This window comes from Pan paniscus, chromosome 14 (genome assembly GCF_029289425.2).
Source record: "Pan paniscus chromosome 14, NHGRI_mPanPan1-v2.0_pri, whole genome shotgun sequence".
Taxonomy (NCBI): Eukaryota; Metazoa; Chordata; class Mammalia; order Primates; family Hominidae; genus Pan; species Pan paniscus.
This window is the reverse complement of record NC_073263.2, coordinates 20,354,585-20,367,590: the sequence shown is the minus strand read 5'-3', so window position 1 is coordinate 20,367,590 and position 13,006 is coordinate 20,354,585. Positions and strand designations below refer to the sequence as shown.

Below are 13,006 nucleotides of genomic sequence, written 5' to 3'. Positions count from 1 at the left end.
GCAGCATATGACAGATTAAGACCTGCTTCAACACTGAGTTTAGAGACCCACTCAGAAACCTATTCATTGTGGAATGTCTTATCTCTTCCTTTTAACATTTTCTAACCTGTTTCTTATCTTTATAGAGTTCAGTTCAAAAGAGAAGATCTTACGTTTTTGAAGTTTTAAGAATATGGATTTTCTTTTTTGTTGATTTGATATGTATGTATGTATGTATTTACTTATTTATGTTGAGACGGTGTCTCACTCTGTTGCCCAGGCTGGAGTGCAGAGTGGCGCGATCTTGGCTAACTGCAACCTCCGCCTCCCGGATTCAAGCAATTTTCTTGCCTCAGCCTCCCAAGCAGCTGGGACTACAGGCACACACCACCATGCCCACCTAATTTTTGTATTTTTAGTAGAGATGGGATTTCACCATATTAACCAGGCTGGTCTCGAACTGCTGACCTTGTGATCCACCTGCCTCAGGCTCCCAAAGTGCTGGGATTACAGGCATGAGCCACCGTGCCTGGCCTGGTTTTTATTTTTATCAGAACCTTGCATGCATATCAATAGTCAAATGGTGACTGGGCATGGTGGCTCATGCTTGAAATCCCAGCACTTTGGGAGGCCAAGGCGGGCGGATCACCTGAGGTTCGGAGTTTGAGACCAGCCTGGACAACATGGTGAAATCCTTTCTCTATGAAATACAAAATTAGCTGGGCGTGGTGGTGCATCCTGTAATCCCAGCTACTCAAGAGGCTGAGGCAGGAGAATTGCTTGAACGTGGGAGGCAGAGGTTGCAGTGTGCCAAGATCACACCACTGCACTCCAGCCTGGGAGACAGAGTGAGACTCTGTCTCAAAAAAAAAAAAAAAAAAGTCAAATGGTTCTAAAAGGCTTAATGTATTCTATATCCGTATCCCTGATTAACCCCCAAACTCTCTGTCTAAATATCCTATCAGTAAGTTCAAACATATTTCAACTTCTTTTTAAAGAAACCCTATTCCCAGGGCTCTGCAACCTGTCCCAGTGTGCATGGTCTTGCGCTGGTTTTACTACACCTCTTTTCTTGGTATCGCCCTTCATCATCATGCTGGAGTCCTTATACCTGTCTTTTGTTCTAGATTCCCTATTTCCTGTACTCCGATCCTTAGTTCACAGCCTTACCATGGTGGCATACCTCCTCTGATAGCTGCTACAGAAAAGGCACGTAGGAGAGAAGTTTTTAGAACCTTTCGTGTTTGAAAATGCTTTTTTCCTACCCTTCCTCTTGATTGTGATGGTTTTGTTGGACAGCACATTCCAGGTTTTGAAGGCGTTGCTCCATTGTCTCCAAACTTCCATACATGCTGCTGACAAATCCAGTATCATTCTGATTTCTTATAGGAAACTTGCTTTTTTCTATCCATGCCCACAGCAAGCTTAGGATTTTCTCTTAATCCCCGGTATTCAATGTGCCTCGCTGTGGCGTTTTTATCTATTGTCCTGGGTCCTAGAGGGCCCATTCATCCTCAACACACATGTCCTTCAGTTTAAGAAAATTATCTTAAATTATTTCTTTCCCCACTTTTTTTTTCTGTTCCTCTTTTTGGAACTTCTATTCTTTGAATATTGGACCTGATCTTCTAATTTTCTTCTTTTTCTATTCCTTGTCTACTTTCTGGGAGAATTCCTCCACTTTATCTTCTAAACTTTCTACTGAGTTTACCGTATCTGCTTCCATGCTTGGAATTGTCTGCAGCTCTTTTTTTGGTCTTTGAGTATTTCTTTATTATTGTGTCTTGTTCATCCTTTTGAGGATATTACAGAATTTTTTAAAGTTCTCTTCTCCCTCCATAGTCTCTATTTACTCCAAAATGCTTTTTCTGTTTGTTAATTTCATATGATATATTTATCTAATCTATGTTCCTTAAATGTCTGTGGACATTGAAGGGTGGGGCACTCGAAAACTGGGAGCCTCATCTGCTTTGATCTCTACAGTTGGAGCATCTGAATGAGCCGTTCTCCTAGGGAACCCCCGTGTCTAAGACTTTTCTTGTAGTGTTGTCAGTGGTCTAGGGAAGATTCTCCTAATTCCTGACTGGAAGTTATACATCTAGTGGGCATCATCCTTGGAGGCATGTGACTGAAAGGCTGGAAGTTTCATCATCCAATGCGTTTAACTTAATCCTCCTAATTTCCACATGGTACATCATCAACCGCTGTGCCTGGCATCCTCCTTCCAAGCATCCCCCCATCCAGAGAACACTCCTCCAGTTTTCTGCCACAGTCATGGTGGGGGGGCAGGCTTTGGGATATAGCAGAGAATCCTGAGAATGAATTGCTTCTTAAAATAGGCCTTTCAGTAAAACCTCCCAGTTTTGGCCCCACCTTCACCTCTGCTTCTTGAGTTACCGGGTTCTGTCGCATCCTGAGCCCTCGGGTATGCCACCACGTGAACCAGGGCGCTTCTCAGCTTTCCAACTGCCAGTGTAGGATTCGGCCATTGCAGGTCTGCCGAGCCCCGCTACCCACCCATCTGCTGTTCCGCTTCCTCAGTGTGATTTCTTTAGTCTCCGCTGACATGCCCTTTGGTTTTTGCTCTTGTATTCCTAAATAAGACAACATGAAATTGCACTCTTGTTTTTAGTGGGCTTTCATGAGGGAGCAAATGTAAATGAATGTGTTCAATCTGCCATCTTTAGTGGGAAATCTTCCATTTTTCTTTTAACTGTTCTTTTTCTTTTTTTGATTATATGTAGTGGTTTAGTAGGTTTTTCTTAGTGACACTGCTTTTACATATACTTTCTTTTTTGCCACTAATATGAGGGCCTTGGAAGCAACTTTTAACCTCCTTTGAAAGTCAACTTCAGTATTCATAGGAACTAAGTCATCATTTAAAGATGGTACTCGGGAGGCTGAGGCAGGAGAATGGAGTGAACCCGGGAGGCGGAGCTTGCAGTGAGCCAAGATCCCGCCACCGCACTCCAGCCTGAGCGTGAGCGCGAGACTCCGTCTCTAAATAAATAAATAAATAAATAATAAAATAAAGATGAATGAGAACCGCATTTATTGAGTGCTTACTGTGTGCCCTCTCCTGTTGTAAGTGCATTGTCAGGGTCATCTCATTCTATCCTCGTATCTCTGTGCAATAGTTCCTCTTACACACTCTAGTTTAAAGACAGACACTGAGACCAGAAGTTCAGCCACTTGCAGAAGGTCACCCAGTGGGAAGTGGCAAAGCTAGGCTTTCAACACAGGTTCTCTGATCCCACTGCTGCCTGGTAACCACCACCATCCCCACCAGACCCACCGGTCTTTCGCTCCCATCCCTTCTTGCATCCTGGACCACTGTCCTACCTGAAGTACATCCTTCAGGTGGATTTCTCAGGGAATGCCTGCTGGAGGCAATTTTGTTGTCTGAAAATATCTTTATTTCATCTTCTTTATCGGAAGATGTTTTCATAGTGTGCATATATAATCTTTGGTTGCAGTTCATTCTCTGTCAGCACAGTGAGGCTATAATCCCACTGTACTCCAGCTTCTTTTCCCCCTCCCACTGCCCTGATCTAGAGCTGCTGTGCAGGGAGAGTTGTGTCCTGCCAGCAGGGAAACACATGTTTCCATAGAAACATTATGCGATGTCACGGGTTCTATTATCTGTTGCAGTGTCTTTGGGCTGAGAAGCCTGCTTAGCCCAGCATGGGTACCTAAGTAAGACGGGTAACACTGTCTCTGTTGGAAATGTGTCACACATTTTTAAAGCTGAGCGTAATTTTTAAATTAGGTCCTTTTTTGAATGACAGTGTATGCACATATAAAAATCCAAACGTGACAAAGGAATTGTGAGAAAAGGTCACTCTCTTCTCTATTGTATCCAGGTCCCCCAGGCACTCTCCCATGAGGCAGCCATGGTCACTGTCTCTTGGACACCTTCTAGAGGTCACCTGTACATCTATGTGCATATATTCCCACTCCCATGAAAGCATACTTCACACTGTTCTGTTCCTTGAATAGATCTCAGAGATCATTCCTTATCAGCATAGAGAGGGCTGCTTCAGCCTTTTTTAAATGGCCACAGAACTTTCCATTGTAATAGGCATACCAGCTGGGCACAGTGGCTCATGCCTCCTTTAGGAGGTCAAGGCAGGCAGATGGCTTGAGCTCTGGAGTTTGAGACCAGCCTGGGTAAAGTGGCAAAACCCTGTCTCTATAAAAATAATTAGTGGCCAGGCACGGTGGCTCACGCCTGTAATCTCAGTACTTTGGGAGGCCAAGGCAGGTGGATCATGAAGTCAGGAGTTCAAGACCAGCCTGGACAAAATGGTGAAACCCCGTCTCTGCTAAAATTACAAAAATTAGCCAGGCGTGGTGGCGGGTGCCTGTAATCCCAGCTACTCAGGAGGCTGAGGCAGGAGAATCGCTTGAACCCGGAAGGCAGAGGTTTCAGTGAGCCGAGGTCATGCCACTGCACTCCAGCCTGGGCAACAGAGTGAGACCCTGTCTCAAAAAAAAAAAAAAAAAAAAAAGATGTATCACAGTCAACTCAATAATTCCGTATTTAGGTTACTTCTAGCTTTTTGGCAGTTGGTTTTAACAGTTAACTCTTAAAACACTACCCATTCATAAACTGGGCTGCTGTAATGAGATAGATACTTTAATTTCCTTATACAAAAAAGAAGCAAAGCAGAAATTCAGCATAGCTTGTCTGCAGTGAGAGTACATTTTAATGTATCTTTATGGAAAACTGGAGTGAGTTGGGGAGTTATTTGGGTTTATCTTTCAAGATCATGAATATTACAAAATGACTTTATAGTATTTAGTTGGGACAAAAAGTATTTAAAATAAATATCAAAGGCCTAGCATGAAAATAATAGGTAAATTTAGGCTTTGGGCTAACTACATCTAAATTTTGTCTAATGTGTTCCTGATATTTTACATTTTTCACTATAAAAACTATAGCCTTTCATACCTCAAAATTATAAGCTATAGGCCAGGCGCGGTAGCTCATGCCTATAATCCCAGCACTTTGGGAGGCCGAGGTAGGCTGATCACCTGAGGTCAGGAGTTCAAGACCAGCCTAGCCAACATGATGAAACCCCATTTCTACTAAAAATACAAAAAAATTAGCCAGGCGCAGTGGCGCACGCCTGTAATCCCAGCTACTCGGGAGGAATAGCAGGAGAATAGCTTGAACCCAGGAGGCAGAGGGTGCAGTGAGCCGAGATCATGCCACTTCCCTCCAGCCTTGGCAACAGAGTGAAACTCCATCTCAAAAAAAAATAGAAAAAAAAATTATAAGTTACAGACTTTTAAGTACCAGATTCCTTAAAAGTGAGACACTATAAAGTTTTTTCTCAACATTGACTATTACACTAGTTTGCATTATTGTTTCCTGTAAGAAACTCTGAGCACTCGGACCCATGTATTGTTTAGTGAAGAAGTTGTTAACACCATGATCTCTCTGTTAAAGATGTTTCATGAGTGTGTTCATTTTGTCTCCTAGAATCGCATGTGTGAGTGCCCCTAGTGTTTACCAGAAACTCAGAGAGCTGTGCAGAGAAAACTTTTCGATATACATCTTTGAATATGACAAAAGATTTGCCATGTATGGAGAGGAGTTTATTTTCTATGATTACAATAATCCATTGGACTTACCCGAAAGAATTGCTGCACATAGTTTTGACATCGTAATAGCAGATCCTCCCTATCTTTCGGAGGAATGTCTCAGAAAAACATCAGAAACCATCAAGTACCTGACGCGGGGCAAGATTCTGCTGTGCACAGGTAGGTGCTGCATTTCATATCTCATCAAAGTCACCGACAGTGGCTATTCAGGTCTTCAGGGTCAAGAAAAAATCCTGAGTCCACCACTTCCTGTGTGACTTGTGAACAAGTTATTTAACTCTTTGTGCCCTGGATTCCTCATCTGTAAACTAGGACTGATAATACTCTGCCATTAAGGGTCCTAAAGAATTAAGTGACACAAAGTACCCAACACTGTGTCTGGTGCATGGTGACTACTTGATGAATGTCGGCTGTTACTTTTACATACCATCATCAATACTAGTGGTATCTTATCCAGCCTCTACCCTTTATCAAAGAGAAGTTTGGAATCTATAGAGTTTAAGTGAATTGCCTAAGGTTACAGAGTAGACATTAGATTGGGTTAATGTAGAAGAGTTTTCTTACTGGCGAGATCGTTATACTTTTTTTTTTCTCTCTAACCTCAAACCATTGGGCTAAGCAGTCCACCCACCTCAGCCTCCCAAGTAGCTGGAACTTACAGGTGTGTGCCACCAAGCTGGGTTTGATATACTTAAGGCAGATATGGTAAAATTCAATAGAGTAAATCTGAGAACTTCAAGGTGGGAGGATTACTTGAGGCAAGGAGTTCTAGACCAGGCTGGGCAACACAGCAAGACTCCATCTCTACAAAAATTTTAAACATTAGCCAGGTGTGGTTGCGTGGGCCTCCTAGCCATTTGGGAGATGGAGGTGGTGTGTCTGCAGTTTCTTCCTTCTGATCAGTTCTTGGTCTCACTGACTTTAAGAATGAAGCCACAGACCTCGTGGTGTTACAGCTCTTAAAGGCGGCACCTCCGGAATTGTTTCTTCTTCCTGGTGGGTTCGTGGTCTCGCTGACTTCAGGAATGAAGTGGCAGACCCTTGTGGTATGTGTTACAGACCTTAAAGTTGGTGTGGACCCAAAGAGTGAGCAACAGCAAGCTTTATTATGAAGAGCAAAAAACAAACCTTCCACACCATGGAAGAGGACAACACCTGGTTGCACTGCTGGCTGCGGGGTGGCCAGCTTTTATTCCCTCGTTTGTCCCTACCCACGTCCTGCTTATTGGTCCATTCTACAGAGTGCTGATTGGTCCATTTTACAGAGTGCTGATTGGTCCATTTTACAGAGTGCTGATTGGTGTGTTTACAATCCTCTAGCTAGACAGAAAAGTTCTCCAAGTCCCCACTAGACCCAGGAAGTCCAGCTGGCTTCACCTCTCAGTGGGATGATTGCTTGATCTCTGGAGGTCGAGACTACAGTGAGCTCTGATGGTGCCACTGCACTTCAGCCTGGGCAGGGAGCAAGACTGTCTCAAAGAAAAAAAAATTCTGAGAACTGAAACCTTACCAACTGACCCATCTCTTTATTTCTGGGTACCTGTGGTGTCCACACCCTTGAGTGCTGTTGTGGACGCTATTCCCCAGTCCCTCCGGGCTGCGCTTGTCCCCTGGGCACCCTGCTGGGAACAGGGCTGGGCCAGGAGTGGAGCCACGGGAAGCTGTTCTGGTGTTGCAGAGCTGCGTGTGTGGGGAGGGGCGCTCTGTTCGCACAGATGCCGTGGTTGCCTGCACGCTTATTCACTCCGTTGCTTCCTTGAGCTCTGTGCAGCGCTCTGTGCACCGGCAGGCAGCGCTCTGGCCTCATGGAGTGTGCATTTTAGTTTCAGGGGACACTTTGAAAAAATAATTATAAAATAGACTAAAGACTGGAAGCACTAACTCTGAGAAGAGTAACAGAGACCCAGGGATCTGCACTTTGCCCCAGGGACCTGAGGGGTCAGGAGCCACGGCCACAGCGGCCCGGGAGGGCAGAGTCGGGGCAGGAGGCCCCCAGTGCCTCCTAACAGAGGGGACCGTGGGCATTGGGGTTTTCTTCAGAAGCCCAAGGCGACGGGACGCAACTTGTCTGAAGACGTAAGACGTTCGCTTTAACTTGACCGAGGTTTTGGGGCACGTGGACCTGGGCATCGCGGGCTGTTGCTGCACCCCAGGGAGGGGGGTGGCCTGCAAGGAGGGCAGGGCAGGGGCGTCAAAGAGATACTTTGAAGATGAAGTTGAGAGAGCTTGCTGTATTTGAGTGTGGAGGGGAAGAGAGGAGAGGAATCAGGGCTGTGGATGCCACCTCCTGCGGGGATGTCGCAGGGGAGCTGGCTGTGCGCTGTGGGCCCAGGGCGGGGAGAAATTGGGAGCAGATGGCAAAAGGGAGTGGCAACACATTCGCACCTGTGTTTGCAAGATTGGATATTACTGAAAAAGGCTCTTGGCTCAACGTTGGGAAATGCTAGTTTTTAGTAATTATTTTTGCTTTCCATATGTGTGTATATATATATAGTACGTGTGTGTGTGTGTGTATAATCTGCTTCTAAATTTCTAAGTGTCTCGGCTTTGCAGAGGTAGGAAAATAATTCATTCAATAAAAAAGACATGGAAAAAAGTTGGTAAATTGCAAAAATATTGAAGAAGGTGAAAGGGAATGTAAAGAACACTCGCTCCCTCCCCCCACTTGTGAATTGTCAACTAATTGCCACCGGTGGTCCGCCTAGAGCCCCTCTCACAGCTCAGGACGCACTGAGCTCCGGCTGGGCTGTCACTCTCTGGATTCATTTGCTTTGTTCTCTTCAGGTGCCATCATGGAAGAACAGGCAGCAGAACTCCTTGGAGTGAAGATGTGCACGTTTGTTCCAAGACACACCCGGAACTTGGCAAATGAGTTTCGCTGTTATGTGAATTATGATTCTGGGCTGGACTGTGGGATCTGATTACAGACGGTGACATAACACAGGAAGGAACCCTGTCACATTCCTCTTTTTGTATTTTCGTAGTAGATTTAAAAGTTATAATCTCTTCCCCTCCCCCCAAACTGGAGCTGTCCCTGGCCTGATTTTCAAAATAAAGTGTGCGATCTTCATTATTGTTTCCTTAGGGAGGGCGTCCCTAGAGCTCAGTCTTCTGCCAACCTGAATCCATGGAATTCGAGTTGGAAGAAACCTTAGAATCTGCCTGATCTTCTCTCCTCATTTAACATGTGTAAAAACAGAAGAACAGTTGTGTGGCTTGCCCAAGGGCTCCTGAATGAGACAGGACCTTGGCCTCTGCCTCGGGCCAGAGCGGTCTGGTAGCATCCTAGGGCTTGTGAGGAACCCCACCCCCATGTCCCACCCCAGCCCTCCAAGGAGACAGACTTGCCTCCATGAAAAAAGGCAATAATGCAGTAACTAGCGTCTGAATGCCTCTTAGAGCTCTCCTCCTCCTCCAGGTTCTAGGTGGGCTGCGAGGGATGACAGGTGCCCAGGTGCCCTCCCTGCGTGGCTCAGACTCAGCACCCTCCCTCTGAACTGCCTGAGAAAATGAAAGACCCATCTGTAAACCAAACACCAGGACCAAAAAATGGAGCTGGGACGAGTGTGCTAGATTCTCACCGTTCAGAAAATATTCCTCTGTACATACCCCAGAGGATGTCTCAACAATCAGAAGTGAACACACAGCATGGCTGCGTCTCGAGGGCATCACGCTGAGTGAAAAAGCCGCTCCGCAGAGGTCACACACTGGATGTTTCTAGGTATGACAGTCCCAGGGAGGAGAGATTCGTGGGTGCAGGGGGAGCATCAGGATGGGGCGAAGGGGATGGGCGGGCCACAAAGGGGAGTTCTCCTTGGTGGTAGCTTGTTCTTTGTCTTGTCTGTGGTGGTGGCTTCATGAATCTGCATGTGGCAGCATTGCATAGAACCACACACACACACAGATGAGCTCGCGTGAAACTGGTGAACTTGGAATGGGATCTGTGGGTTGAGCCAGTGTCCATTTTCTGATCGTGACACTGCACTATAATTATGTAAGATGTTACCATTAGATAAACTGGGTGTAGGGCATAAGACCTCTCAGTATATTTTTGCAATTTCCTGGGAATCTACAATCATTTCGAAATAAAAACTTTCCAAAAAATTAATGTCCTCTTTCTAGGAAAGGATTATACTTCCCCACCTCATAAGACTTGCTTTGGCCAACAGAATGTGAAAGGAGGCAGGGTGCTGTGGTTCATGCCTGTAATCCCAACACTTTGGGAGGCCAAGGCAGGCATGGATCACTTGAGTCCAGGAGTTCGGGACCAGCCTGGGCAACATGGTAAAACTTTGTCTCTACCAAAAATACAAAAAAAAAAAAAAAAAAATTAGCTGGGCATGGTGGCACACTCCTGTAGTCCCAGCCACTTGGGAGGCTGAGGTGGGAAGATCACCTGAGCCCAAGAGGGCGAGGCTGCCGTGAACCGTGATGTGCCACCGCACTCCAGCCTGAACGACAGAGCCAGACCCTGTCTCAAAAACAAGAACAACAAAATCCCAAAATGTGAAAGGAAGTGATGTGTCATTTCCAACCTCTGGCTGTGAGTGGAGCAGGGCCACTGCCCATCTGCCAGGGATACGAGGAGAGCCAGGAATGAGCCTGTGTCATTGAACCATGGGCTCATTACCCACTGGAGCAAAACCCAGTCTGTCCTGACTGAGCCAGAGAGGAGGCCTGGGTCAGGGAAGCCTGGAGGACAGGCCTGGTCTTTCTTGCTGTTTCTTAGCCCTCGGCTGCCCGAGGACAGAGGCAACTTTTAATTTACTTTAAAAATCACTCTTTTCGGCGTGGTAGCTCACACCTGTAATCCCAGCACTCTGGGAGGCTGAGGTGGGCGGATTACCTGAGGTCAGGAGTTCAAGACCAGCCTGGCCAACATGGTGAAACCCTGTCTCTACTAAAAACACAAAAATTAGTTGGGCATGGTGTTGGGCGCCTGTAATCCCAGCTACTCGGGAGGCTGGGGCAGGAGAATCACTTGAACCTCAGAGGCAGAGGTTGCAGTGAGCTGAGATTGTGCCATTGCACTCCAGCCTGGGCAACAAAAGCAAAACTCAATCTCAAAAAAAAGAAAAAAACAATCACTCTTTTTATGAGACATTGGTATTTTTATCAGTGTACAAGCACCTGGCCTTTGTTAAGTTTTCAATAAGTGTTCTTTAAAAAATAACCCCTACCTTATTATTTCCATATGTGGTTTGCTCTGTATGTAATTTGTTACATTGTAGTAACAAATTATGTACAGAAATGCCATGTTTGACTTAGGACCTGTGGGAGAGTGGTAGTCTAGAAATGACAGAATTGTAGTTGTCCTATGAATCCAGCGGTTAGTTAAAGAGAAGCCTTATTTTTTCACAGGAGGTGAGGGAGAGAAGGGACAAAGTTGGATTCCTCTCAAAAAATGTACAAACATTGTAAGTTAGGAGGCTTATGCAATGAGGTGAAGGCATTTTTTGTTTAATAAGCAGCCAACATGTTTCATGGCTTTGGACCCTGGTGTGATTTTGATTTTAGCAAACCTGTGTTCATATATGATCCACTTCTAGGTTTCATAAAAGGCCATCTATACCTCTGCAGCCTTATATTTTAAAAAACTCACTAGGTCTGGTATATTCCTTTGGGCAGTTAATGAGGTGGGAGGCGTCAGGGCTGGGCGATACCCACAGTCGGTCATGCCGTCTGGAACCCCCAAGGCTCCCTCACCTCCTGTACCTTAGTAAAGCACTGCAGAGGTTAAAAGGAATGTTTTAATCCACGTCTTTTTAAGTCCTTCCTGATTAGTGGGAAGGGGTAGAAGAGTAATTTCTGTTTTGCTAACAAAATTCCAGCAGTTCTCAGAAACTCTTCAGATGCGTGTCTGGGGTGATGAGGGCCTGAACAGCAAGAAGAGATGAAAGGCAGGGGGAACTTTAAGACCCCATTTCAGACGGGGGTTCTGTACTCTTTCTCCTTTCATTCCTTCCTAAAATCAGAGCTGGCACCAGCTACTAAAAATGACCATTTCCCCCCTTTGCCCTGCTGGAAGAGATGCAGTAAGACATAATGAGATAACTGGCCCCTGACTGTGGAACTGTTGGTATTTGCAGAGTGTTTTTGGATTTCTGTTCCCAAATGATTCCATTTTTGTAGAACAAGTATATAATTGAAATACTGTCAGTTGGAAACGATCTTCAGTAACCAGCAAAGCACCTCCATTCCAAAGGTTGCCACAGAATCCTCCAGGTAGAATTCATGTGAAGGAAACATGCACTTTTCTGGGAAGAGGGGAAGAAGCTCTGAAATGTACAAATATCATGTGTTGCCCCTCCACAAATCCTGGGAATGAAAGGCATGGAGGGAAATGTGTGAAATAAACCAAGTGGATCTGGGAGCAGGGAGGGAGATGTCACTGAACTTTGGCTGGCACAGTTTATCTAGCCAGTAAACCTCCTTATTTGTTTGATAAAACACAATACCAACCTCCCATCTCTGCAACACCCCCCCCCACCAAAAAAAAACCCTTCAGTTTTAGCAAGAGAAAAAAATTTTGTCCTAAGAAGATCTTGTTATTCATTGAAACAGTACCTTCCCAAGCTTAGCCACCACCTCTAATTTCAACATACTATATTTAAATGCTGCTGCCCAGTTAAAGTTCTAGATTTTGTTTTATTTGTTTATTATTTTACTTGTCAGTTATTATTATTATTATTTGAGGTGGAGTCTTGCTCTGTCACCCAGGCTGGAGTGCAGTGGCACGATCTCAGCTCACTGCAATCCCCGCCTCCTGGGTTCAAGCGATTCTCCTGTCTCACTCAGCCTCCTGAGTAGCTGGGATTACAGGCGCCCACCACTGCGCCTGCTAATTTTTGTATTTTTAGTAGAGACAGGGTTTTTGTATTTTTAGTAGAGACCATCTTGGCCAGGCTGGTCTCAAACTCCTGACCTCGTGATCCACCCGCCTTGGCCTCCCAAAGTGCTGGGATTACAGGCGTGAGCCACCGTGCCCAGCCTTTTTTTTTTTTTTTTTTTGAGATGGAGTTTCACTCTTGTTTTCCAGGCTGGAGTGCAATGGCGTGATCTCGGCTCACTGCAACCTCTGCCTCCTGGGTTCAAGCGATTCTCCTGCCTCAGCCTCCCAAGTAGCTGGGATTACAGTTGCGCGCCACCACGCCCAGCTAATTTTTTTGTATTTTTAGTAGAGATGGGGTTTCACCATGTTGGTCAGGCTGGTCTCCAACTCCTGACCTCAGGTGATCCACCCACCTCGGCCTCCCAAAGTGCTGGGGTTACAGGTATAAGCCATTGCACCCGGCCCAGCGATTTCATTTTAAACTTACCTTTCATACAAAAAAAAAAAGTCACTTGTAAGTGACAGATGCCTCCTAAAGCGACATAACAAGTGACTTTGTTTTGGTATAAAAGATAAGTTTAAAAT

The 13,006-nt window shown here is 45.4% G+C and overlaps 1 protein-coding gene across 3 annotated transcripts in view; it reads left to right on the top strand.

Annotated features, from left to right (window-relative positions):
* Nucleotides 1-8,659, top strand: part of EEF1AKMT1 (EEF1A lysine methyltransferase 1) — a 47,432-nt gene extending 38,773 nt beyond the window's left edge. For all 3 annotated transcript variants that reach the window (XM_003833021.7, XM_055097154.2, XM_034936411.3), the window contains exons 4-5: nt 5,468-5,748; nt 8,374-8,659. In XM_003833021.7, coding sequence (XP_003833069.1) covers nt 5,468-5,748; nt 8,374-8,510 — 418 coding nt within the window. In that variant the 3' untranslated portion in view covers nt 8,511-8,659. The remainder of the gene's footprint in view (nt 1-5,467; nt 5,749-8,373) is intronic.
* Nucleotides 8,660-13,006: the final 4,347 nt, after the last annotated feature.